Consider the following 26,111-nt stretch of genomic DNA (forward strand, 5'->3'; position numbering starts at 1 on the left):
GAACAAAGGTGAAATGTTTATTTGTTATTAATTGTTTATTTTTATAAATTTTCTAGAAATACGTATTGATATCAACATTTTATCGATATTTTCATCAGTATTTTCATAAAATTGAAATCTCAAATTTTCTATCAACATTGACATTTAACATTTAAAATATTGGATGGCTTTCTTTTTTATTATTTGTATTGGAAAGATTTATGGAAATTTGAACCTTTGAATGTTTTAACTATTGAAGTAGCCTCTAAATTGTAATTGAAATATGAATGGACAAAAATTGAACTATCAACGATATACTAATATGCAAGAACCAAAGTACTGTAAGAATAGAATAAAAAAAATTGAAATGGTAGTATTTATACTTTAAAAATTGTCTAATAAAATCGTTTTTTAGTATAACCAATATGAGAGTAGAGATTTAAATTAGAGAAAGATTAGATGTCTTAGCTATAAAATTTTGAACTATCAAAGTCGTATTATACTATATGGTTCTTTGTATTTAATAGATCTCGACTCTCTCCACTGAGTTCAACATTTAGTTTCATAATTAACTATATCGAGCTTATCTTGGGCTAAGTTCATGTGTGTGAAGGCAGAAGCTTTAAATGAGGAAGTTTAGGACTCAACCCAAAGTTGAAATTAATTTAAACCTAATTTCTTAAGGCATATACTATAATATCAGATATTCGAATTCTTATTTTGGTCTGGACTTTCGAAACATTTGTTATTTTAGTTCTTGTAATTTCAAAGTATTTGTTTTGGTCTCGTATTATTGAAGATTGACCATTTTGATCGTTTCATTTTTATTTTTTATCTCATTTATTTCGATCAACATTTTAGCACCATTCTTTGGTAACTTTTTTTAAAATAATTAAGTATATGGATAAAATAAAATACAATAATCAAAATAAACGGATATATTTTGTTTAAACAAAAGGAGAGTGGTATGAAAAGGCTAAAAATAAACAAGAGGTTGTGGATTCCCCAAACACCAAAACTCGAGGGATTCACAACCAATGTCAAAATTTGCTTATATTTCTCCCAAAAACTCTTCCTTCAACCCAATTTCTCCCTAAGCACAAACAAAATCAAAATCAAAATCAATCCCACACAAACCCTAAAATTCCACTTCTTCTTGTTCTTCACAAATCAATCAATCCATGGATCATAAACCAGATCGCAAGGCCCCTAGACCTAACGACAGAAACCAAATGAACGGCAAAATGACATTCTCAGAGTTCAGTTTGGAGGATCTGAAACGAAGCCCTCACCTGATCGTGTCGTCCCCGTCGCAATCGCAATCGCAATCCATGGCGACGAAGGGCTCCTCTCCGGCGAAGGGCAACTGCCTCTGCTCCCCGACCACTCACATCGGATCCTTCCGCTGCCGGCACCACAGGCACTCCGGCTTGGCCCGCGGCGTCTCCGTCGGCTCCCATCTCTCCGAGTTGGCCCGTAAATCCGCCGAAGTCGTCGGCCCCTACTCCCCTTGAATCGCTCTTCTTCCACCGGAAAAATGAACATCGAATATCGTGGTTTCCGTCAACTTTTTCTCTGCGAATTCTTGTGTTTTTTTCTTCCCTTTCGTTGTTGATTCTTCGTTCTTCTTTTCTACCATTTTTTTTTGTTTGTTTGTTGGAGAGTGTATCTGAAAATTGAAATCTGAGTGGGAGTGGTGTATGTTTGTAAAGGAAGATGACGACGAGGGTTCAACTTTTTTGGTCTCTTTTATAACTTTAATTTGTTTCATAAATTCATATTAGTGTTAAGTCTTTAAATTTTATATAAAAGAGAAAAAAAAAACCCTTTGTTTTAAATTTTAATGTAGTTATTATTTAATAAAAACTCGGAATTGATTTCGAACTCCAAGACCTAATCTTGGTTTTTTTTAGGTTACCGTACTAGTTTGATCCCTCTATTTACTCTAAAAAAATGTTCATTTTGGTCTTTTAATTTCAAAATCTTCGTCTTGGTTTCTATACTTCTAAAAAAAAGTGACTATTTTTATCCCTATTTTCAAAATTTTAATATAAATTATATATATACATGAACCTTTTAATTTAAAGTCATTGTTACAATGACTAAAACGAACATTTTGAAAGTTCAAAGATCAAAATGAATTAAAATTGAAAATATAAAGACCAAAATAAACTAACGATGAAAGTAAATATCAAACTAGTATTCTAATATATACAAGATTTTGCGATGAGGTAGAATTAATTAAACTACAAATTCAATTAATGAATTAGGATAGTTTTATTTTTTATTACAGCATGTAAGAGTAAAGATTTGAACTCACGACCTTTTGATCAGATAGATACCTAAATCAATTGAGCTATATTTATATTTTTTTAATATTTGTGTTTATCTAGCCTTGTCGAACTTTGATCGGTCTTTATTTTTACGTCTTTATAGTAAATACTTTTTACTTAAAAATGACGTGGTTGGGTGGCTAGAGAGATACATTTTAAATTGATTTATTAGTCATATTTGCATCAATTTTATTGATCATCTACTCAAAATACCACATCCATATTCAAGTAAATACATTGATGCATGAATTTATTGTAATCAAAATTGGAAGTTAAAAAATATAAATGAAAATTTGTAAAGTCTATAACTAATGATTATAGCTCAACTCATTAAAGTTTATATCTCCAACTAAATCGAAAATTAATTATTGGGGTCATAAATCCCAATTGACATCACTAAATTGACATAATAATCAAAATTAATTGACTTTGTGTCCAATAGTTGATGTTGGCCATCAAATTTCCACATAACTAAGTTTTTTTGTTTTTTATACAACATGTTGAGGGGATCAAACTCACAATCTTTGAGTTGTGAATATATGTCAATTACCGTTGAGCTATGCTCACTTCGATGGCATAGCTAAGTTGATTACGTAAAAAATGTTTATTTTTATTTGAATATATTTATTTTAGTGACAATTTTTTTTAATAAATTCACATTACATTATTCAATTTTTTATATAATAAAATAAAATAACTATTTTAATAATAAAATTATAAAGGATGTTTTTTGAATCAAACCGATTCGATTATTCCAATGTTTGATTATTTATTTGATTTGTCCCAAAAAAAAACTTTGTGAATTACCCGATTATTCCAATGTTTGATTATTTATTTGATTTGTCCCAAAAAAAAACTTTGTGAATCCGATTATTCCAATGTTTGATTATTTATTTGATTTGTCCCAAAAAAAACTTTGTGAATTACCCGTTGAAATAGCAAAAAAGCTTTCAACGCTGCCCGACGCCAAATGGGCTCCCAATTGCCTCTTCTTAAATCTAAATTTTATCAGAGATGTTATAATTTTATATATATATATATATATATATATATATATATATATTTTTTTTTTTTTGGAAAAGCGGGACTTTGTAATTTTATGTGCCTTAAAAAAAAGGTAAAAAATTAACGTGAAGAGTCCATTTCTAAAATGCACTAACACGAGTAATTTTAAGATTTTGTACGAGCATTTTTTTCCTTTCGTTACTCATAACACGTTCCATGCACATAAATAAAACATTATTATTTTACTTATAGAATGCAAATTAAATATTACAAGATCAAATATGACATCACATTTCTTAATATTTTATTATAAAATTCTAATTTTCATGCAATACTTTTTTAAAAAAAAAATTAAAATTTGGGAGACTTTTCAAGACCGAGAACAAAACATCAGAAAATTATCACCAAGGCTTTGATTATAAGTTTTACTACTTGAAGTGGAAAAAATATATAAATTTATTGTATGAACAAAACAAAAATGGCCAATGAAATCAACTGAAAATTGGCAACAAAAAGAATTTAACTGAAGCCTACAACAGAAACCATCCAGAGGGGTATAAATGACAATTTGATTGGGCTATCAATCACCAAAATTGTAAGTTCACTCTAAGAACAAGTTAGCAGACTGGTGAAGAACACTATACAATAACAATGCCAAACGCTACTCTACATTATACTTCCTAAGTTCCCCAATAAAAACTATCAAATTAAACTATAAATGTCAGCTCACTTGCTCGGTTTCGTCCACGACGTTTCCGAGGTGTTAACATTACCATAATACACCTGCTTCGACGATTCGTCCCAATATGCCTGGAAAATGTGATGTTCCAAAAAGAAGAAACCCAAGAAAATTAGTATCTGGTACTACTAAAAGCAAGTTCAAGATTAGACAAGATGAAGGACCAGATGACTATGCACACAGGTATTGAGAAAGCAGAAGGGAAATCAAAAGCTATGATGTAACACGACGCCTCGAAAAGAGGTCGTCCTGGGTTAGAATCATGGCACGAGACTTGATGGCAACGTGTTCTATTCTAACCTGTAGATTCACTTTATCTTGTTTATATTGGAATTTACCTGCCACCCTGAGGGGAGATCTTTTGACATTTCTGCCAGATCAGGCTGCTGGTTTCCATCTGTAGATGCTTCAGCAGGAGATTGTGAAGCTTCACTCGATGATTGAGCTCTCCGTCGCTTTACTCGCTCACGCCTAAAAAATGTAGTCAATGTAACTTAAAACCGACATCCAAAGAAACCCTTGAAATTCTAAGCAGATTAGTAGTTTGCAATTGGTCAGTGTGCACATTTTGAAAGGCACAAGACGAAATGAAGTTTGGAGTCGGACAAAGGAAAAAAAATTTCAAAATCTGAGCTCCATACCAATCGCCACCAAGAGGCTGAAAGTTAGCATTTTCTTTTGCGTCCCCACTGGCAATCTGCTGGGCATGCCATTCCTGCATCCATCAAAAGCACCGGTAAGAACCCAGCTCAAAGGCAGTGGACTGTACCGCTTTATTTTGAAATTTGATTAATAAATATATACTCTGTTGTATTGTACCTTTATTTCCCTTTCTCGTTTCCTCTCAAGAATCTCATAAGCATTTTCCGGTTCTTCCTCATCTTCAAGTTCTTCCTTTGCTGCCTTCCACTGGTCAATCAAAATGTGTAAATAGAAGGAAAAAAAATCCACGAAAATATGATTCTTTTGCAACCCATACAGAAAGACCAAAAAAGGATCAGGTAATAAATCTATGAAACCGACAGACACATGTACCTTGTCTAACAAACTTGAAACCTTCTTATTCGATCTCAAGGAAGGAGCAACTGAAACTGTCCGCTTTTTACTGCGCAGAGCTGCATAAAAAGACAAAAGAACAGATGAGAACATATCTGCAATGTTGAATAGGAAGGCAGGTTTTCAAGTAAAGCACTAGGCAATGTATCTGTTCATGAGTAGAAAAGTTAAAACGAAAGTAGAAGGTTCAAGCTTGGCAAGATGTTGATTTTAATTTTTCTTGCAACATAGTTAATCTCCCTCACAAAATAAACCAACTGTACCAAATAAATGTTACCAAATCTGAGTCCATGGTACACACGATAAATATTCCTCCCCCAACCCGAATCTCCTTTGGAGAAGCTTGAATCACGGCTAAAATGTCATACCTTTTGGTTGAACCTTGGAAACTATAGACGTATTAGCAGCAGCTGAAGATTCAGTAACAGCATTACTTGTTGGTGGAACATCATTAGTTGGGGAGCCAGAAGTAGATGCTCGGAAGGAGGCCGTTGTGGTCTCTCCACATCCTTTGTCAGTTTCAGTGACAGCAGAAGCAGTACTCATATTTGCTATGTCAGAAGATCCATATTGAATAGAGGGAGAAGCATCAAATCTCACAGATGAGGAATCAACGTGCAATTGAGAGGTCTCTGTAGAACTAAAGATAGGAAGAGAGGTTGTTGCATCTTGAAGAATTCCATAACCTTCAGGCATGACACCATTTATAACTATTGGAACAGCTTCAATCTGTGAATTGGGAACTGCCTCATAGTAAAATGGTGCTTGAGCCAAAACAACATTGCATGCTTCTGGATGTCCATAAAAGTTTGCACCAGGGACGACTTCAGGGACAGAATGTCCATAAGGATAAGACACTTGATATGGTTCGGTGTAACAAAGAGGCTGCCCAAGTTGGGTATAAGATGCAGGCATAGGAGGATATAGTGGTTCAGCCGGCTCATCAGGTGGAGGTGGAGGAACATCTTCATTATCAGGTGGTGGTGGGGGAATCCAATCCTCATCTGGTGGTGGTGGTGGTGGTGCTACAGAGCTGTCCTCTGGAACAAAGGATGCATATCCAGAAGAAAGATTTGGTTGGACTTGTAGATCCGGCTGGAGTGGTTGCTCCAGGGAAGTAAATGGCTTAGAAACGGACATATCTGATGCACCAGCCACTGTCAAGTTACCTGCAGAACTGGCATCTTCAACTTCCATATCCACCTCCATATCAACATCTTCCACAGAATGTACACCATTCTTGAAAGCCATTTCATCATTTGCAGCTTCACTTGCATGCTCAACCACACCAGTAGAGTTTTCTAAGTGATCAATTGCTATAGATGAGGAAATATTTTCTCCATTTGCAATGGCAGTTACTTGGCTTTTATCTCGTTGGAGTGTGAAGAAGGCAGAATCAGCAGGCAAATGAGAATGCTCCAAAGCAGAAATGCCATTTTCCACTCTCTCTGCTTCAGACTCAACATTCGACCTTTCCTGAAACTTCTGCTCTGTTGCAATGTTTGAAATATCAATTGCTTTGGCTTCATCCAATTGTGACGATACAGCAGTCTGATAAATTTCTTTGTTAATGTCATCTTCAATCTGCTTAAGCTTCCTTTTTGAGTGTTCCCAGAATGGAAGCAAAGACGTTTTATAGGGCAGCAGCGACTTGAAATCTGAAAGTCTAATGTGAGTTTCCAATATATACTTTGACGTCCATTCATGACCTCCAGACCTGAAGTGCAATTTACAGGTAAAGTATAAGAATATGATATAAAACCAGGAACTCCACGTCTCTATTATACTAACATTAAAAGAACCTAGTCTAATTTATACCCTCAAAATGTTTGCCATATTCATCTTACACCTCAAACTCGACAAATGTCTAGAATTTAGTCAGAATTCTAACTCATGGCAATCTTCCCTCCAAAAATTTCTACATTTAATATAAGATGGAAGTTGAGATTGTTGAAAAAAAAATTTAAGAAATTAAGGTACATAACACAAAATCTCACCACAATTAAATGAAAATTTATTTGTTTACAAATATTTAAATTAAAAAATATATATAGTTCAGAGGGGTAAGTTTAAAAAGTTTGACTGTTGTTGACATTGCATTTTCTCACACAAGATGATATTATAAGTCAACCAACTTGTAGTCATGTAGCTTGTACTTCACATGAAATGTAACAGAAAGCAATGGTAGACAAAGATTGCAATTATTTAAAGCTTCAGCTCCAGCTTTTTAAATTGAACTTTTAAACCTAACATTTTGCTCCCAAAGCGTTGAGCATATTCTCTAGAGAGATAAACTTCTAGCTTACCAGAAATTAGAGAGACAAAATAAGTCTCCTAGCTGAATTTAGTAATTATTTAAAAGTAAAAAAGAAAGATAATATTGTCAATAGAGAATAGAATAGTCATAATATTACTTGGTAAATATGGATTGGCATGAATGTGTTTCTATTTGATAAATTAATTTGAGTCCTTTTATTTTCACAAAACATGATGTTACTAGTAAGGTGGTCAAGGTGATTGCCAAAGTGAAGGCACTCAACGGATGAAAACAAATGGCAAACCCATAGCAAGAGGCAATCGCAGACCTACACGTATAAGATAGTTGACGTCCTTTTTTAGACAAAGAAACCAATGTATAAGGTACTTGATAGATGGATAGATGGATAGATGGACTAAGAATTACATTCTGAACGAAGGTTGCAAATAGAAAATGGTGAATTGAGGTGAAAAGGTCAAGCCTTACTTTTGTAATGAATTCAATCTCTCTAACAAAGTTGCACTCCAGTTCACAAGATGTGAAGGAAGATCCAACCCTGATTTCAGTTCATCATTCGTTACGGTGTAATCAACATCAGAACCAGCTTTTGTTATATTCACGTCACTTGAACAAGTACTGAAGGCAGCATAGCTTTGGTCAACCTCAGAAACCTGACTTGCAAATACTGGAACACCATTCTTGCAACCTTCAATTTCATTAGTCACTTTAGGCCTATATGTAAACAATTCAACAATATTTGACATTAACATATCACTTACCTGTGCTTTCTGCTGAAAAAGCATCTAACTTCCCACCATTAGTTAAACCAGATTCCTGTTTAACGACTGCAACGTTCTCTGGAACTTGAGTAGAAGTTTTAATATCAGTGGTTGATTGAGTGGATTGAGCCTGAGCCAAAACAGCATCGGGTACTTCCCATGAAGTTTCCCCTGTTTCAACATTCCAGTAGTAATAGTTATGGCTCTCCTCATGCATTACAACTCGCCATCCTGAACCAACATCTCCAGCATCTTGTACGTTAGATGTTGCAGGAACAGATGTTTGAACCAAATTGGTTTCTGCGCTTAAAGAGCCCAAGGTATTTGTGTCAGTTTTTACTTCATCTCTGCTTTCCGAGTTCCCAGAAAAATCAACAAAACCTCCCTCTGGCTCCTCTTGTATAGCCTTTTGGGCAGTATGGTCTTCACCAACATTTGCATCCATATTCTCACAAACCTCAACAGGGGCAGAGGCAATCTGGAACCAAGCATATTAATGAAGCATAATATTACTAAAAAGAAGTCAACTCTGTTAACATGCACAAACATCATTACATCAAATAGAAAGGGCAAGTCAAATTAGTTTAAGTTCAGCAACAGGCGAGGAATTGGGGGATGTTATTACTGACATAACTTACATGTTCACATACATATCAAGATTTTCTAAAGTTGAAAAAAAAGGGGTCTTCCCCTATTAGAGAAGGGGGAGGTTTGGAACCCAAAAAGGAAGACATGATCCACATAATAAGACATCATAGCGCCTAGAGATACAGGTACGGTTCAAGCGTATTGCCGTCTCGTCGGATATGCCATACTCTTATTTTGATGAGGTTAGGAATCATTTGCTATTGCCAGCATTGCTCATTATTAGGAAACGCATTCCCGTTTATTGATTTTCATTAAGGTTACGTTGTTGTGCTTTCGCTTTAATAATGAATGGTATGGAGTCCCTCAATATATATGGCACGCTTTACTAATAGTTTCCAAATGGGTTTTCACCATCTATTTCTGCCTAAACTCTTCCCGAGTTTCCCTCCTAGCGAACAGGGAAAGCTTATCCCTCACTTGCATTCGCCTAATCGAGCAAAACGCCACTCGGCGATCATCCTACAACAGGCGTTAGCCCCTCAGGCCCTCAAGGGTCATTGATCAAAGAGAGAAATGTCATGTTGTGAAGACAGAAAGAACAAATAAGAGAAGGATGTATCAGGTCTTGTGACAAAGAAGAGGAGGGGAACAGTGATCTTGTGACAGAGAGAATGTGGAGGAAAAGAAAGGTGCATGCCTAGAGAAAATATTAAAGAGGATCTAGGTTCGAAATAGAAGAACAACAAAAAGGAAGATAGTGAGGCTCAGCTGGAAAAACACATGAAATGTATTCAAATTTTTACTTCAAATTGGGATCAAACCTAAATTCTTATTTCAAGATTCATAAAAAATATTTTCATCTTACTCATGTTTTCATAATTTCTGAATCCGTTTTCACTTACCATATCAGATAACACCTTAATCATCCTAGCAAACAAGATCTCAACACCTTTTCTTTTTTTTTTTTTTTAAAAAAAGAAAACTAGCAAAAGTATTTCAGTCCAACATTTTATCACATGAATTGGAAATTCCAACCCCAATATTATTGGAATTTAAGGTAGAATTAACATTTTTGTGAGGATAGGGATTGAATCACAAATAAATCCACTCACAAGAGCCAAAGCCCAAATTTCATGAAGTGGAAAATCAAACTAAGTTTCTTTAAGTGGTAATCATGTTTTGCAATTCAAGCAGTAAAAGAGAGTAAAATACCTCATCATTGTGGTCAGGTAACAAATCATCCTGTCCATCATGATCTGAATTTTTATTCAAGTCCTCATCAACTTCATCATCACTATATTGCTCAAGTAACAGCAAGGGATTTTGTGCTTGGTGACCTGAAAACAAAAAGACTTTCGCATCAAAGACTTTCCAAACCATATGTCTCTTAGCAGCACGTCAAAGAAAAGTTTTCCTGGAAAGTTCATGAATTGAGGTTAGTAATGTTAAAAACATGAAAAAAAATTAAAATTTAAAAAATATGAAATTCACTATGAACATTGAAGATGTTTTCATCACATCCACCTGTTACACATCCAAGAAAAACGTCAGTGAAGCATAAAGAAAAATTAAAGACAGAGACATACGAACCGATGAAAATTTTTCCCTGTTGAAATCTCCAAAAAGCTTTGATGATACCAAATAGGGCATAATGATTGAGTCATTCACAAGTTCATTGTGGCAGTGGGGCCCGACCTGATCTGATAATTGTGTCCCAAAGACCAGTCACCCTATAGACTGAAAACAAATTCTTGGGGCAAACAACACAACAGTCTTGTACATAAAGTTTGAAATATCCACCATTATAATGTGAAGCACTCATATCCCCTTTACATAGTCCTTTTGAAGAACACTGATAGAACCCACCTGAAGAGGATGCTGATTTGGGTAACTTGGTCGTCTGTTTTGAATCTATATCTCCTCCAACATCTTCATGTACATCAGAGCCATCTAAATCTCCTAGAAAAATGAATAACACATCCACCATTAAAATAAAGTCATCTTATATTGATCTCCCAGATCAGAATCCTAAAATCACAATCAGCTGCAATGAATACGTCATCATAATACCCAAAATCATAAATTGAAGTTACAGCTAAGGTAAAATGTATTATCATTAGCACTTAGAATCTCTGAAATATTGAAAAAAAAAAGAAAAAATAATAGTCATTTTTACACTTTTCAGAGTGAATCAATGAAATGCCTATAAAAACTAAATTAACCTCTTTGGTGCATTCGTATAAACACTCTTTCTTTAGTTACCCATCTAGATTACGTTTTGCACTCAAATGCTGACTGAAGAATCAACTAATATTCATGTGCATGGCATTGATGTTTATTGAAGACTAGATAGGCAATGGTATCGCGAAAATAAAACCTTAAATAAGAACAAATCGAAACCAACAATTAGAATGTATAGCTCTGACTACATAACAAGTCAATAAAGCCGCACGTCAGACGAAGAAAACCTTTTAAAAATCAAATACCCAAATATATTTTCACATAATATTCCAAACAAGCCCCATGCCATAAGAAACGGAAGAACTCAATGATTCCTATTCGAACATCAAATTCAAAATTCTCTGCTTCCATGGCAAAATAAACAGACGAAGAAGGACAAAAACATTCAAAAGAAACCAACGCAAACCCATATACGGGAATAACGATTCAGAAGCACATGCACATCGACGTGCGCACTAATGCAACACAAATATTTATAAATACAAAAAAACTACCAGAGGGCTCGGCGAAAAGATCAAGCTTGACACGGCGACCGGCGTTACTGAGAGCAGCGAGGCGACGCTCTCTTCTCTTTCCCATAGCGAGAAGAAGAATAAGAGATTGAAGCGATTCACGCTGATTCTGAGGCCGAATTAAACGAATAAAAGATCAAAAAGAATTAGGGATCTCGGGGATCTCGTGGGTTGATTGTGTGAAATTGTTCGCCTATGGGAAGTCGGCGATTTTGCAATTGGAACCGAAGATGGAAGGAAGGAGAAGAGAGAAGCGGAGGACGCCGTTGTTGATTTATGCGAAGCGAAGCCCAGTTCAGTTTGGCCGTATGGGTCTAGGTTGTACGTTTATCATCTGAAATCTAAGGGTTAGTTTTTATATTTTTATTTTTTGGATAAAGATTCTCAATTATGAACTTCTTTTTATAGGTATTATTGTGTCATTTTATTTTGGTTGCCAAAACCAACTTAACTCATTTTCAATTTGGAGATTTTGAGTTCGATCCCACCTCTACATGTTGTACGTGTTCATATAGATATGTTCGATTAAACAGTCGTGAGTTTGACCTCTCGTCCTTAATTACTCAAAAGTAAAAAATATCTCTATCATTTAAAATATTAAATAGGTGAAATTATTTTTAGAAAATGAAAAAATACCATAGAAATTTGTCATTCGTTTCAAAGATATCTCAATCATTTCAAAAGTTTCCATACTATGTAGATCTTTCTTAAACGTCTTAAAAATACCTTCAAGCCAACCTACAAAGTAAAATATCATTTTGGGCAAAATTAGGTATAAACCGGCTTTTATCTCCCATTTTAAAAATGGTAATTTTTTTGAGTGAATTACAAAAATAACACACACAAAAAATATGTATTTTATATATACATATAACATTAGGTTTAAAATTTTTTAAAAATGGCATAAATTGCAAACTTATAAATTCATATATGAGGCTAAAAAAACGTGACATTTTTAAAAAAGTGGTTATATTATTATGAATTCATATTTATTTTATAACATTTAATATAATTTCTCTAATTTTTCCCGTTTCCTTTACTTAAATGAGGGCAAATTTTCAAGTAAGTCGTTCCAAACTCTGATACGTCAACTTTTTTATCAAAATATTAAGAGATGTTTGCTCAAAGGGTATTTTTAAAACGTTTATGAAATGTGAAGGATAGTATTGGAACTTTTGAAATGATAGAGATATTTTTAAATAAATGCAAAATCCAAGGGTTTTTTTTTCTTTTCTAAATTAACCTATGAAATATGGATTTCAACACATTTATTATTGACCAAAAAGTAGAACATTCGAATTCTCACATCCATTTATTGTTGCATACAAATTTTTTTTACAGGGAGTGAATTAATTGTTGCGTTAAATTATAAATTAGTCTCTCGACTTTTAGGGTGGTTTAATAAGTTTCGTTAGCTACCTGAGCGGTATCAACTTATGAGTTGGTCACTTCTTAAGGTATGTCTAATCATTCCTCTATTCTTTGCTAACTACACGCAAGCAGAGAATATGTGGTGAGGGCAAAGATTTGTTTGTGCAGGAACATGAACAAGCGGAGGAAATTTAGAATAAAACCACAAATATTCAACAAGCCCGTTAAGCAATATTCTAGTTTCTCATATCTAAATTTATTAAAGATTTAAACATTTGACAACTATTTATATTTATAGTGTCTTATTTTTTTTAGAAACATTCTCAAAATTGTGTAAACATTTTCAAAACAACAAAAACAAGTTTTTCTTATTCCAATTTCCAATTTGTTCCAAAATATAAATAAAAATATTATTTTATTATCATTGAATCCATGAGTGATAGGACCATACAATTTTATTTTTCTTCCTATTAGAAATATGGAATAGAAAGAAGAAACGAGAACATTAGGAGTGTTCATATATAGTTGAAAATTTGAGTAGACCGATGGAAGTGAAAGTGAAAGGCGTACGGTCAATTTAGCATAAAAAAATCGACCAGTCGATGAGTCCATCCATCCGGACCTTGAGAAAATTGATCGACTGACCGACTAATTAATAATAAAATATATATAAGACATGCGTTTTAGCTTTAGGATTCTTTTGTTTTTGAGTACCAAAATTATTATTTGCTCCTGCTTTCTAAGAAATAAAAAAGAATTGGATTGTATCGAAACCAACTGTTTCGGTAAGTTAGCGAAAATGAAGAAAAATTTGTCGATTGAAATTAACGAGTAACGTCGGTTCCAAATACCAAACTGATGAAGATTTTCCATTTCCCAGTCAGTAGATTTTGATTTTGATTTTGATTTTGATTTTGATTTATTACATTCTCAGGATCAGGATGGATGAAGCTGAAATCACTGCCAACAAAAACGTCCAAAAACTACTTCGCTTTCGCTAAAATTCTTGCCCCATTTCTTCCTCATCCACCGCTTCTTATCCATTAACATCATCTACTTCTCAATTCTCTAGGCGATGGAAGTTCTCTCCTTCTGGAGCCTGTTTCGCTCTCCTTGTCCCGTCAAAATTTCTGGGTATGCTCTTCCACCACTGAATTTCTTTCTTCTGAGTTACTATTAACTGAGATTCTGTTGGATTTTGTGACTTGGGTCGCTTCGCTGTGGGAGGATTCCCTTAATCTCACCTTTATTTCTTGGAATGCCGTGAGAGTCCTATTAGGAGTATAGGAGGAATATTATTAGTGTGTTAATGAAGGAGTAGTATGGTAATGAGTTAAAATTAGGGGTAGGATGGATATCAATAGGGATAATAGGGGAGAAAGGAGAATATCTCGGATAATAGTTTAAAGTGAGGAACTTGAGAGAGTTCTTGCGGGAGAGATAACCCTCTCGAGAGGCTATTGATATTGTAATTTCTCTTTGATATTACAATATAGTTACTTAGTTTCGTTTGGTGTATTTGGGATCCTAACAATGACTATGATTGGGATTTTTCTGGTATTTTGGCTTCAGCTCTGTCTGGTCGAGTAACCTATAACTATAAGTTTTTATCCTTCGAATACGTACTGTCAAAGGTTGAAGGACAAGAGAGTGATCCTGTGGATAAGCGGTATTTTTTTTCTATTTTTGGGAGGTTTGGTTAGAGAGAAACTTAAGAATTTTGCCAACTTTTTGCCCTTTGTAAGCTTTTAGCCTTCTTTAAACGTTTCATTTATCTCTGACTTTTTTTTTTTTTTCATTCAAACAAAGAAAATGGTGGGAATGTTGGCAGGCATAATTATAATTACTTGAGAAGTTGTTAGGCTGGAGTGGATGTAAATAGCAGGAATTAGAGAGTTGGGGATTAATCAAAATTTTGGGAATTATTTATCTTGTGGAAGAGAGATATCCAACTTAAAAGGCTATTACTCAACTTTATTTGATATTGCAATATAATTTTGGTGTTATTTTCTAAGAATTAGGACCCTATCATATAACACAATGAAACAACAAACAATAAATTACAGATGCTAGATGTCAACAAACAATATTATCATGTTAGAGTATTAGTAGCAAAAGATAGTCATAAGGTCTCTCCCCTTTAAGGTTGTATGAGTGGTGTTTAACGTTTCAATTTCAAATCCCAAATTAAAAAACTCAATACAGCTGTTATCAGAAGAAATTCACTTCTTGACAGCTTATCAATGGCTGCTCTTGTAGTTTCCACAAGACCAGGTGCATGGGCGATGAATTATCCAAGCTTCCTATGGACAATCACTTGGATGTCAGATTTAGATCATTTTCTGCCAAAAGATTTCCAAGAAGGCTGTTTTCACAGTTCATTGGTCTGTATCCCATCTTGTTTTATGCACATCCTAGTTTTGGTGCACCAATGATGGACATGCAAGAGCCTGAAATAGTTCGGTATGTATTTCATTTGTAATTTTTTTCTTTAAACTTTTATATAATTTTCTTAGCCTCACGATGGAGGGGCTGTCATGAGCATCCATCCAAAGTGGTTCACGTGTTCTCATTTTGGAATTGTTGTTTAAATTTTGAAGCTTTCAGGACGCTAAAGCTTGACAGTGGAGTTAGGATTCAAGGTAGAATTTCTTAAGTCCCATCTAGTAATAATTTTGTTTTTAAAAATTAAGCTTATTCACCAAGTATTTATCTACTCTGTTTTTCTCTTTTTAAAAGCACTTTCGAAATCTCAAGATTTTAATTTATAGAACTTTTTAAAAGTAGATAACAAATAAAAAATGTATAGTTATAATTGTTTTTAAATGGGGCTTAGTTTTTACCCTGTTTTCGTTCTGGAAAGAAGATTTCTTTTGATGTTTGCAGATGAACTCTTATTTAGTTGTAATGAAGCTGTAGCAGACTAGTATATTACATTCAAAATATGTGATAGTTTGAGTTCCTTCTTCATACTGATTGTGATGAAAACTATGGGGCGGTTTGATAACTATTTCATTTTTAATTTTCTTTTTTAGAAGTTATGCTTGTTCTAATCAGTAAGTTTTTCACCTCTCTTGAAAATATATTCGAATTTTTATCCAAATTTCAAAAATAAAAACAAGTTTTTGAGAGTTACTTTTCTTTTGTTTTCAAAATTTGATCTAATATTGAAAATGGTTATAAAATCTATATAACAAAACAAAAGGACACATAGGTGAAAGTAATGTTTCTAAGCTTAATTTTTAAATACAAAGAACAAAAAATAAAATGGTTATCAAATGAGACGTACATTATTATACGTTGAATGACTCTTCTATATGATTCTTGAATATAAAAACAAATAAGGTCTGTGATAGATAATTTCACTGTAGTTCTAACATTTTTTGTTCCAATTAATAGAAGTCCTCGAGGGAGATGGAGCAGAAGCACATGAAGGAGACTTGGTGGAGATCAATTATGTCTGCAGGCGTTCAAATGGATATTTTGTTCATAGGTAATGTATTTCTCTGGTATTTAGCAACCAACTATGTAAATTTGTTAATGGATTTATGGCAAGTAATTTATTATTATTTTTTTTAATCTTTCCCATTGCTTTTATTATAACATTCACAGCACGGTAGATCAATTCAGTGGAGAAAGCACACCAGTAATCCTGCCTTTGAAAGAAAACCAGGTAATCTCTTCTTTTATATAGGTACTTAGAGAAAATTATCGAGAGAATTTTTCTATAATTTTGAATGGATATCATGGTTATCATATTTGATGGTGTGCAATGATCTGTTTACTGGTGTGAATTTGTCCATTGTGATTGGCCACAGCAAACATGCTTGCTGTTCATTTTGATTGTTTGGAAATTTTCGACGTTGTATCAATGTAGATGTAACCGTCCGTATTTTCCAATACAACTATTCTATCAAAAAAATGCAGAAGTGTACAAACAAAAGCTTTAACAAACTTAAAGTATTCAGCGTTTTAACATAAAAATTCTAAAACAATCTAAGACGATCACTTTCAAAACTCATGCCAGAATGTTAAACTTCACTTCCTATCATAATTATCATCCGGTCCTTCATTTTAAAAATATTCATGAAAAAACAAAAAATGAATAAAAAAATACTCGATTAGCAATTTCTATATCAAGCTTTGAAATTCACTTTCCTTCAAAACATTTGTAAACAAAATACAATCGGTTGGAGTTATAGAAATTCTTACAAACAATTAATACAAAGGTCTAAACTTTCTTGGTCATTTAATACTTCCAAAACCAAAACTTTTAATAAAACAGAACTTTAGTCCATAAAATTTTTCATTCAAACACTACTTCCAATCAATCAAAACTTTCAATAAAACAAAACTTCAGGGAATAAAACTTTTTCATTCGAACAATACTTTCAATCAATCAAAACTTTCAATATTAGAGTGAGAACATGCATTATTTAGGTAGCCTTCAGAACACATATGGTTACTCGATGGTAACACCAATCAGAACATTCAAGCAGAGTTGTTGATTAAATAATCGACCAAAACAGTCAATACAATTACTTAAATTATATTTTTCAAGTTTAGTGAGGTCAATGCAGAACATTTAATCAATAAGGTCATGTGAGTGACACATATGAATCTTTATTCCTTGGAATGCCAAACCACAAGTAAACTAGAACAATTCCATCCATTACAGTTTAAGGGATCATTATTGAAGTTTCTGATTAAATAACCAACCCAGAACGATATATATCACAAGAACTTTGCTGAGTTTTGGAAGATGCTCCTTGTTAGTTAGCTTGTAGTATCTTTTCTCTTTTAGATTCTGAAGCTCCTATATCACCACTTGTGCCAGCAGCTATATACTTTTTCTTCTCAAAGTAAGAAAAAAAAAGGAAAGAAAAAGATCTTAGTTTGCTTGATCACCTTCCTTTGTGTCATTCAATAATTGGATATGCACATCATTCTTTATAAACAAAAAAATCCTGCATTTTTTGGTGTTTATCTCTGATATTTTACTTCTAACAGATAATAGAGGGCTTGAAAGAGGTGCTGATTGGCATGAGAGTTGGAGGTATTGTATGGATATTAAATCTTCAAGTTTTGCTCTTCACGTTTCATTCGTTAAGTGACATAAAATTATGTTTTAAATCGTTTCTTCATTTGTTCTTCATCTCATTTAACCATGGCCTCTCAACATGTTCATGGCTTGCATTCCTTTCCTTATTATGCCTTTCATTGCATTTGCCTTGTATTTTAGATTCCTATTCTCTTGCCCTCTTCCTTTTATACTGCTTCGTCTGTTCCTGACTAACGGCAGAAATAGAAAACAAGAAACATAAACGTTATCAGACAATTTTTCACTCCCGTTTTTGTTATCTTTACTAATTTCATTATTATTGTTTTTTGTTATCAGGAAAAAGAAGAGCACTTATACCTCCTTCTGTGGGTTACATAAATGAGAATTTGAACCCAATTCCTGAAGAGGTAGAAGAAAATTTGTTCACTAATCATTCTCTTAGTGGCATTAACGTTATCCATCATAATCACTTTTTCTTTGTCATATACTACAATGTTAGTCGATAAAATTAAGTTTGTTTGGTTGCAGTTTGGTCCTCGACGCAGTCTTTTATCGCATCATAACGAGCCCTTGATATTTGAGGTGCAACTTTTGAAAGTACTATGAGTTTCATCCTCTGTCAATATTGCTTTTAAATTCTAGTACTCTCGATCTATTGAATCAAATACTTGTATATTAAATATTGATAGCTTCTATTTATCTTGTTTGTTGTACAACAAACTAGATTGTCTAAGATGACCTTGTTTTTTTTTTTGGATAAATGCAAATTGCACCATTTAAGTTCAAATCATCCCCTTAATATTTCATAATTAATCTTAAACCTTGTTGGTTTCGTTATAATGTGGAACCATTGTGACCTTTGAGATGGTGCTAGAAATGGCTTCAGGCCAAGGAGGTTGTCATGAGGAGTTGATTATAAATAGAGTAAAGGGAAGGAGTGAAGGTAGACAATTGTTTAGTGTGGTTTAGACACGAGTGATCTCAGGGGGAGGGTTCAACAAGTACATTGAATTACGTGTAAATTATTATAGTCCTTCTAAACCATTCGATTCTATCAATTGGTATGAGAGTAAGTTGATCCATGCCAAGGAATTCAATGATAAGGCCATGAAAAAGAATGAATATGAATAATCCGTCTACTCCACGTAATAAACTAGTATATTAAAAATGTAGGTAGATTTGAATACCTCTTTGAGATTTTATGTTTCAAGGTGCTATTTTACTTGAACTAGAAAATAATACCATGAGGAGGAACGAAATATAAATATTTGGATTAGCTTAGAATTCATAGTTATATACATAAATTACATCACTCAATTATTCTGTGAGCAAATAGCTTGAACTGCTAGTGATGCAGATAAATTGGTAGCATCGCCTAATCCAAATGACCTTGCAGATACATCAATTGAACAATTCTCCCTGCCAATGCAAGCCTTTTCAACCAAAATATCGCTGTTTGTCACATCCCATGAACCTTTCTTAAACGAACCACATTTTCCCGTTGGATTTCCATAGCTAGCAAATTGGACATCCGAGATGATACGCCCTCCTTGACACGACAACTCTAAGGTGCTTCCTTCATTAGCATTTCCACAAACAGTACCTATAGTGATGGTTTGAACTGACACTTGCTGGGGATTCCCACCAATCTCTTCAAATAAAATCAACGTGTTTGTGTCACCGGAAAGAAATGATCTTGGGACGTGATACCATCTTTGAGAAGGATTCCCGCAATTACTAACACATTTTTTAGGATCATATGGACCTCTGTAGTCACACGTATCACTGCAACTATCGTTGCCAGCCATGAAAGAAGGCCAAAATCGACCTATGCTTCGCCCATTTACCCAAGCTTGGCCTTTTCCCATACCTTGCATGTCCAAGGCTACTGGGTCAGTTCCTGGAGGGGTCTTAAAGTTAGTTTTGAACCATGTCATTCGCCTTCCAATCGATTTTTGATTTAATTCGCTCCACTTTGCTCTTTGAGTGATCGTCGGATCATAAAATTTCTTCATTTCTCCATTTAATCCAACTTTATAAGACCACAAATTTGATGACAAGTCAACTGTGACATTTCCATCTCCAATTAGATATATAGGACCTCCATCAATTCCCGTCGGCACCGTGTCATAGAATGCATCGTAATTCTTGAGTCCAACTGTGGCACTCAAAAGGGTTATGGTGTTGGTTCCTGATTTTAGTAGAATAGGTTTCTCCAACGTAAAATTTTGTCCGTTGGTTTTCCATTGTGACCCAATGTACCTTTTATTTACAAAAGCATGGAGCACATGACCTTTTGTACTCACTTGGAGAGTCACGTTGTGAAGAGAAGATATTGCATTGGTATCAACATTCGTCATGTACCATAAGTAGTCGCTGAAATCAACGGTAGTTCCTTTTTGTTCTAATAGAAGGTTCGCTTGAAATCTGCCCTTTCCTTGTAGGGTGTCCCTCATGGGTTCTGGAGCCCAAGACCACGAGAGTTGTGCATTTTCATGCGCATTTTGCTCCTTCACAAATATAGATGTTTGAGAATTAACCTTTGCAGTGTTATAAACCTCCTTGTTGCAACCATCAAGAATGCTCACAGACCAAGCTGGCACAACGTATTTTCCATCTGCTTTCAAATCTATGGTGGCATCGTTGCTCTTATCTGTGTTGCTCAAGAAGCAGAACCTCTCCCCCGTTGCTTGGTTAGAGAATTTGGTCAAAGTAACAAAGCCACTAAAGTTTTCGTTCGAGCGGGTGCCATTGGTGAGAAGCTTCTCTCTTAATTTGATTGAAGCATGGAGTTGTTTGAGATGCCCCCATTTCGGTTGATTCAAATTCCCATATTCGTCAAGTGGTGCATCATAATCATAAGAGGTTGTGATGAATGGACCTCCAGATGTTCTCCCAAAGTTGGTGCCTCCATGATACATGTAATAGTTGTTAAATACGCCACCAGATTGAAAAAATTTTGCCACGGAAAATGCTACGTCTTCTGCAGTTCTGTGAGGGTCTTTATCGCCCCATTTCTTGAACCATCCCACCCAATTCTCAGTAAACATTTTTGGGCTTTTAGGATTGTTGGGAGTAAAGTTGTCGCAATACCATCCGTTGCATGTATTAATCATGGGTTTGGGGGCATCACTCTGTTGGCACATGATCCATGGAACACCAATATTAAGAGATTCGGCCATTTGAGCACACCAATTGATGTATGTTTTTCCCGCATTTCCATAAGGTGTCATCACGTTTCCATACTCATTCTCGATTTGAGCTAAGATTATTGGCCCTCCTTGTGATGCAAAGAGGTTGGCTTGTTGACACATATTCACTATCTTTGTAGTGAAAGTTTGCATTTCATTCTTGTAGACTTGATTGTCAGTTCGTAGTTGGATTCCCGGCAGATTGTGCAACCACACCGGAAAGCCTCCATAGTTCCACTCGGCACACACGTAGGGACCAATCCTCATGACAACGTAAAGTCCGGCATCTTGGACAAGCTTGAAGAATTTGACGAAATCTAGATTTCCAGAGAAATCATACGTTCGTCTTTGAGGTTCATGACGATCCCAAAATATATATGTCTCGATTGCGTCAAGCCCACCATCCTTAGCTTTTTGAATAAGATCAGGCCACATCTCTGCCGTGCTTCGTGGATAATGAATCGAACCTGAGAAGATAATGCGTCGTTCACCATTGATAATTATGGCATTGGAATCGTAGGAGACATTTGCTCCCATACAAAGTGATAAGGAAGCTGAAGTTGCAAGAAATAGAAGTAGAGGCCATTGAAGCTTAAACATCTTTTAAATCTACAAAAAAGATGTAGATGTTTTGGCTTAATTATTTCTCTGAATTTTTGTGCTTATATAGGGAAACTTGGTGATCAGGTGGGAGTTGTTTCCAATCTATTTTTGTATGTTGGTTTGTTCATAGATTCTAAACATAGAAAATTCGTTAATGAATTCTCCCAACAAAACTAATTTATCCATATGAGCTGAAGGATTCTAAACATAGAAAATTTGCTCAATTTGGAGGATAGTATTTAGCTTTATCCTGACTCTAACTTATTGTCAAAATTTATAATATTTAATTTTTTGTAGTACAAAATATATTATTGAATAATTGTTAATAATTAATTGAAAACGAAAAAAATAAAGCAAATAGGAAAAAATTTCAGGATTCGACACCTTTGAAATACTATTATTTGTTCTAATTAAACTCAAACTCGTAATATTTTTAGAATTAATTTATAGGAATAAATATTCAAAACTTTTCAATATTTCAAGCTCTACATTTTCCTAAATTTCGTATTCTTATTAGTTAAAAATATTAAAAATTAACAGTAGCATGCTGAATAAAATTTTAAATGGATAAAGAGACATAATGTTCTAAGAACCGATCTTAATATTGAACAATCTTGATCTTTTAATCTTTTTCATTCAAAATAATTTTCTACGAAAATATTAATTTTATGAACCGGTCTGAAAAATTGGGTTACAACACCTTAAAACCCAATACATATTTTAATACACATAAAAAAACACAAAATATTCATCAATAAAAAATATTTAAAATCATCAAAACTTAAATATGAAAAATTTTATGCTTTATAAAACAATACCATCCAAAAAAATTTAAAACTTACTAATTTTTACAAAAGAAAAAGATTAGATCTGAAAGTGGTAGTAAGCAGTGAAAAAAAATATTAGTAAAAACGTATACTTCTTGTTATGGAAGGAAAAATATAGAACAGACGAAGCGACAGAAGGTGAATCGTCGAAGATCGTCGGCCCGGGTCAACCCAAACCAACTCGTGGTCGGCACCAAGCACTGCTCGACGTCGAGGCTTCCTCGACGCTGAGGTGTTTCAGCCAAAAGGCCAAGAATCCTAATTCGACTCCCCTCAATCCTTGTGCCTGCCTGATCTCGACCCTTGATCCGACATTAGATCCACGACGAAACACATGGGCCCAGAAGTCCAGATCTCGTAAAGATACTAGGGTTCAACTTCTGTAAACCCTAGGGAGATTAGGATTCAACTTTTATAAATAGGGAAGTAAGCCAAACCCTAGAGGTATGCTCACAACACCCTACACTTTATACTCTCCGTTCTAACTTAAGCATCGGAGCTCGTGTGGCAAAAGCCACACCGGTCTTAGTGCTATTCTGTTTTGCAGGTCTCGTTAATCTCTTTATTCTAGAAGACTAGTACGAGTTTGGCTAGATCCCAAGAGGCCAAATTTATGCATCAACAATTGGTGCCGTCTGTGGACGATTAAGATCTAAAAGCCAACAATATGAACTCTGGAGGGATCAATGACGTTCCGACTATGATTGTCATCCGAGAAGAGGGATGAACCGAGGATGGGTCTTACGCGATGAAATTCCGAAGGAGATAAGCCCATGAGTTTTGAGATAAGGAGATCAACATGCCCAGAACCCTAATCAGATCAACGAGGATGAACGATAAGGTCTTGATGGTGAAGTGAGAATGTGTCATGCCAGTAGTTCAACATCTCCAGTAGGTGATCACTTAACCACCAGAAGGATGGGAACAGATCACGCAATGAGATTAGATCACGCAACCGGTTTGATACCCTCAACAGATAACGACACAATCAACTGTGATGAAAAGGTCGACCCAAGCCCTGGTCATCACATGGAATCACCCACCCGAGATAGGAGAAAACCTGCTGAAGATTTAGAATCAATCCCTTTAACATCCTAAGAGCAACAAATTAACTGAGAACTGCTCGCATCTGAGGAGATCTAGGGATAAACAAATCGACATGGATTATGGGGCTCCCCTTTTCTAAGTTCTGGGGCAGGACCTAGAGCAAGCAAATCGACAAGTTCCAGGATAGATCCTGGATGTGGTAAATCGACGGATTCCAAAATAGGTTCTGGGAGAAACAATCAATAAATCCTAGAATGGAGAAAACAACTTGATGAAGTTCTAAGACATCTAAAAGACAAACTGGCTGCCTTGAAAAGTCAGGAGAATGTATCAAGAACACAACCCTTCTTTTAAAAAACTCGAACAACAAAAAGAAAAGACAACCTACACTCGTCCGAGGACCACGGAAGGACAAATCTACTGCAAAGACCTGACAAACGAACTACATAACTGGTTATGACCAGACTCTAGAGCATGACCAGATTCAAGGCATGACCAGGTCTCGACCGAGGAAGTCTATGCCGACAAGGTCTGTACTGTCGACCAGGTGTCTTCCACCGACCAAACCTATTTTTCCAACCAGGCATACTCCACCGACCAGACATCTTCTGTCGACCAGGTCTCTTTTGACGACCAGATCCAATAACTGCACGACAATAAAAGTCAGCAACACGTAACAACTGGAGCTACCTGGAAAGCCGACCCGGTCTCCAGAAATTGTGTTCGAGAAGGAGAAGTCACTTAGTAGACACGAACAGATAGAAGAAAGCGACATAAGATAGAACGACAAGGTTTGAAGTACCTGAAAAAATTTTCATTTGATACCTTAAACAAAAACTCCTCAAGTGGAGGCCAGGTGAGTAACAATGGTTAAGGAATTCGAATTGTGACAGACCTAGAAGCAGGCCGATAAGCTAGAAGCCAGTCATGGGTACAGGCCCAACAAGGTTGAAACAGAAAGTAGGCAAGCCAAACCAATCAAGAAAACCTAGGGTATAAAACCATTTGGCAAAAGCCAAATAGGTTAGAACCTAAGGCTGTTGATTAAACTCAGGGTAAAAAACTGGCAGAAGCCAAATAGGTTAGAAACCCAAGGGTTCTGACTAAAATCAATGTATAAAACCATTGACGAAAGTCAAATAGGTTAGAAACCTAAGAGTAAACCCTGGGGTATAAAACCATGGGCAAAAGCCAAACAAGTTAGAAACACCAAGGGTGGTACTGTTGGCCCAGCTAAAAGTTAGATCTAAAGACTAAAATCTAACGGTTAAAACTAACTGTATAGCAGAGCCCATAAGACTTGATTGTAGCCAGCTATGTCAAAATAGTATGGAGCTCGGAAGACCAGCCTATGAAATGACAACCGACAACGACAGAAGGGTATCGACTAGAATCAGGGTATAAAATCATTGACAAAAGCCAAAAAGGTTGGAAACCCAAGAGTAAACTCTTGAGTATAAAATCATGGGCAAAATCCAAACAAGTTAGAAACCCAAGGGTGGTACAGCTAGCGAAACTAAAAGTTAGATTCCCCAGGCAAAAACCTGAACAGTTAAAACTAATTGTACAGTAGAGCCCAAGAAACTTGATTACAACCAACTACGACGAAAAGGTATGGGAACTATTCCATAGAAACAGCCACCCATGGAACAACCAAGCGACAAGTACTCTCAATATACAAGTCTTAGCATTTTACTTATGCTTATTGGCTTCTATTTTGAGAGTGGGGCTACTGTTGTGGGAAGAAAAATACAGAACGGACGAAACGACAGAAGGGGAATTGTAGAAGACCGTCAACCCGGGCCAACCCGGACTGACCCATGGACTGCTTGACGCCGACCAGGCCACGACACCAAGGCTTGCTCAATGCCGAGGTGTTCTCGGCCAAAATGCCAAGAACCCTAATTCGACTCCCCTCGATTCTTGTGCCCGCCTAATATCGACCATTGATCCGACATTAGATCCATGATGAAACACATGGGCCTAGAAATCCAGATCTCCTAAAGATACTAGGGTTCCAATTATGTAAACCCTAGGAAGATTATGATTCAACTTCTATAAATAGGGAAGTAAGCCAAACTCTAGAGATATGATCATAACACCTTACATTTTAAACTCAACTACTCCGTTCTAACTTAAGCATCAGAGCCCGTGTGGCAAGACTGGTCTTAGTGCTATTCTGTTTTGCCGGTCTCGTCGATCCCTTTATTCTAGAAGATTGATGTGAGTTTGACGAGATCTCAAAAGGCCAAATTTCTGCATCAACATTTCTGATGTAAAAATAAAATTCACAAACAAGGTAGACTTTAAACCAAAATTTAAAGCTTTCACAAAAAGAGTGGAAAATATCACAAAAATAGTAAAAAATTTAAAGAAATTCAAAACTAAAACTTCTGGAAAAATATTCTTTGCAAGAACACCTTCATTTAAAATCAAAATTGAAAACCTTGATAAAATTAGGCAAATAAAGAATCGAAAGATTTTCGGGGCAAAAACTTTCAAATATTCCCATGAATTCAAA

General features: G+C 35.2%; 2 protein-coding genes and 1 pseudogene across 5 annotated transcripts; 1 reads left to right on the forward strand and 2 right to left on the reverse strand.

Annotated features, from left to right (window-relative positions):
- Nucleotides 1–3,755: 3,755 nt before the first annotated feature.
- On the reverse strand, nucleotides 3,756–11,825 carry LOC111010371 (WW domain-containing protein). 2 transcript variants are annotated; one of them, XM_022283746.2, is made up of 11 exons: nucleotides 11,472–11,822; nucleotides 10,603–10,695; nucleotides 9,949–10,073; nucleotides 8,149–8,626; nucleotides 7,856–8,075; nucleotides 5,481–6,829; nucleotides 5,092–5,171; nucleotides 4,876–4,965; nucleotides 4,698–4,771; nucleotides 4,395–4,527; nucleotides 3,756–4,127 (listed from the first exon to the last, which is right to left on the reverse strand). In XM_022283746.2, the coding sequence occupies exons 1-11, from the start codon at nucleotides 11,554–11,556 to the stop codon at nucleotides 4,044–4,046; spliced, it is 2,811 nt and encodes a 936-aa protein (XP_022139438.1). In that variant the 5' UTR covers nucleotides 11,557–11,822; the 3' UTR covers nucleotides 3,756–4,043. The 2 variants fall into 2 exon arrangements, 1 of the variants encoding a protein (XP_022139438.1); XR_015788917.1 differs by lacking the exons at nucleotides 3,756–4,127; nucleotides 4,395–4,527; nucleotides 4,698–4,771; nucleotides 4,876–4,965 and having other exon boundaries at nucleotides 5,390–6,829; nucleotides 11,472–11,825.
- Nucleotides 11,826–13,538: 1,713 nt separating this feature from the next.
- On the forward strand, nucleotides 13,539–18,709 carry LOC111010395 (FKBP-like peptidyl-prolyl cis-trans isomerase family protein). Of its 3 annotated transcripts, none has more exons than XM_088120287.1 (9): nucleotides 13,539–13,645; nucleotides 13,795–13,994; nucleotides 15,120–15,323; nucleotides 15,468–15,502; nucleotides 16,260–16,353; nucleotides 16,473–16,533; nucleotides 17,871–17,916; nucleotides 18,259–18,329; nucleotides 18,451–18,709. In XM_088120287.1, the coding sequence occupies exons 2-9, from the start codon at nucleotides 13,936–13,938 to the stop codon at nucleotides 18,526–18,528; spliced, it is 648 nt and encodes a 215-aa protein (XP_087976413.1). In that variant the 5' UTR covers nucleotides 13,539–13,645; nucleotides 13,795–13,935; the 3' UTR covers nucleotides 18,529–18,709. The 3 variants fall into 3 exon arrangements, with proteins under 3 accessions (XP_087976413.1, XP_087976411.1, XP_087976412.1); XM_088120285.1 differs by having other exon boundaries at nucleotides 13,634–13,834; nucleotides 13,933–13,994; XM_088120286.1 differs by lacking the exon at nucleotides 13,539–13,645 and adding an exon at nucleotides 13,666–13,739 and having other exon boundaries at nucleotides 13,933–13,994.
- Nucleotides 18,710–19,172: 463 nt separating this feature from the next.
- Nucleotides 19,173–21,759, reverse strand: LOC111010393 (beta-galactosidase 7 pseudogene; annotated as a pseudogene).
- Nucleotides 21,760–26,111: the final 4,352 nt, after the last annotated feature.

The sequence above is a fragment of the Momordica charantia genome (genome assembly GCF_013281855.1).
Source record: "Momordica charantia cultivar OHB3-1 chromosome 11 unlocalized genomic scaffold, Mcharantia_2.0 BLBB01000011.1, whole genome shotgun sequence".
NCBI lineage: Eukaryota > Viridiplantae > Streptophyta > Magnoliopsida > Cucurbitales > Cucurbitaceae > Momordica > Momordica charantia.

Excerpts from the sequence above, each read along its gene's own strand:
- LOC111010371 (XM_022283746.2), bottom strand. The coding sequence starts at position 11,556 with ATGGGAAAGAGAAGAGAGCGTCGCCTCGCTGCTCTCAGTAACGCCGGT. Across the intron at positions 10,696-11,471 it reads TCTTTTCGCCGAGCCCTCTG|GAGATTTAGATGGCTCTGAT; the intron begins GTAGTTTTTTTG and ends TCATTTTTCTAG. Across the intron at positions 4,966-5,091 it reads TTTCAAGTTTGTTAGACAAG|TGGAAGGCAGCAAAGGAAGA; the intron begins GTACATGTGTCT and ends TTGATTGACCAG.
- LOC111010395 (XM_088120285.1), top strand. The coding sequence starts at position 13,802 with ATGGATGAAGCTGAAATCACTGCCAACAAAAAC. Across the intron at positions 16,354-16,472 it reads AATGGATATTTTGTTCATAG|CACGGTAGATCAATTCAGTG; the intron begins GTAATGTATTTC and ends TAACATTCACAG. Across the intron at positions 17,917-18,258 it reads GATTGGCATGAGAGTTGGAG|GAAAAAGAAGAGCACTTATA; the intron begins GTATTGTATGGA and ends TTTTGTTATCAG.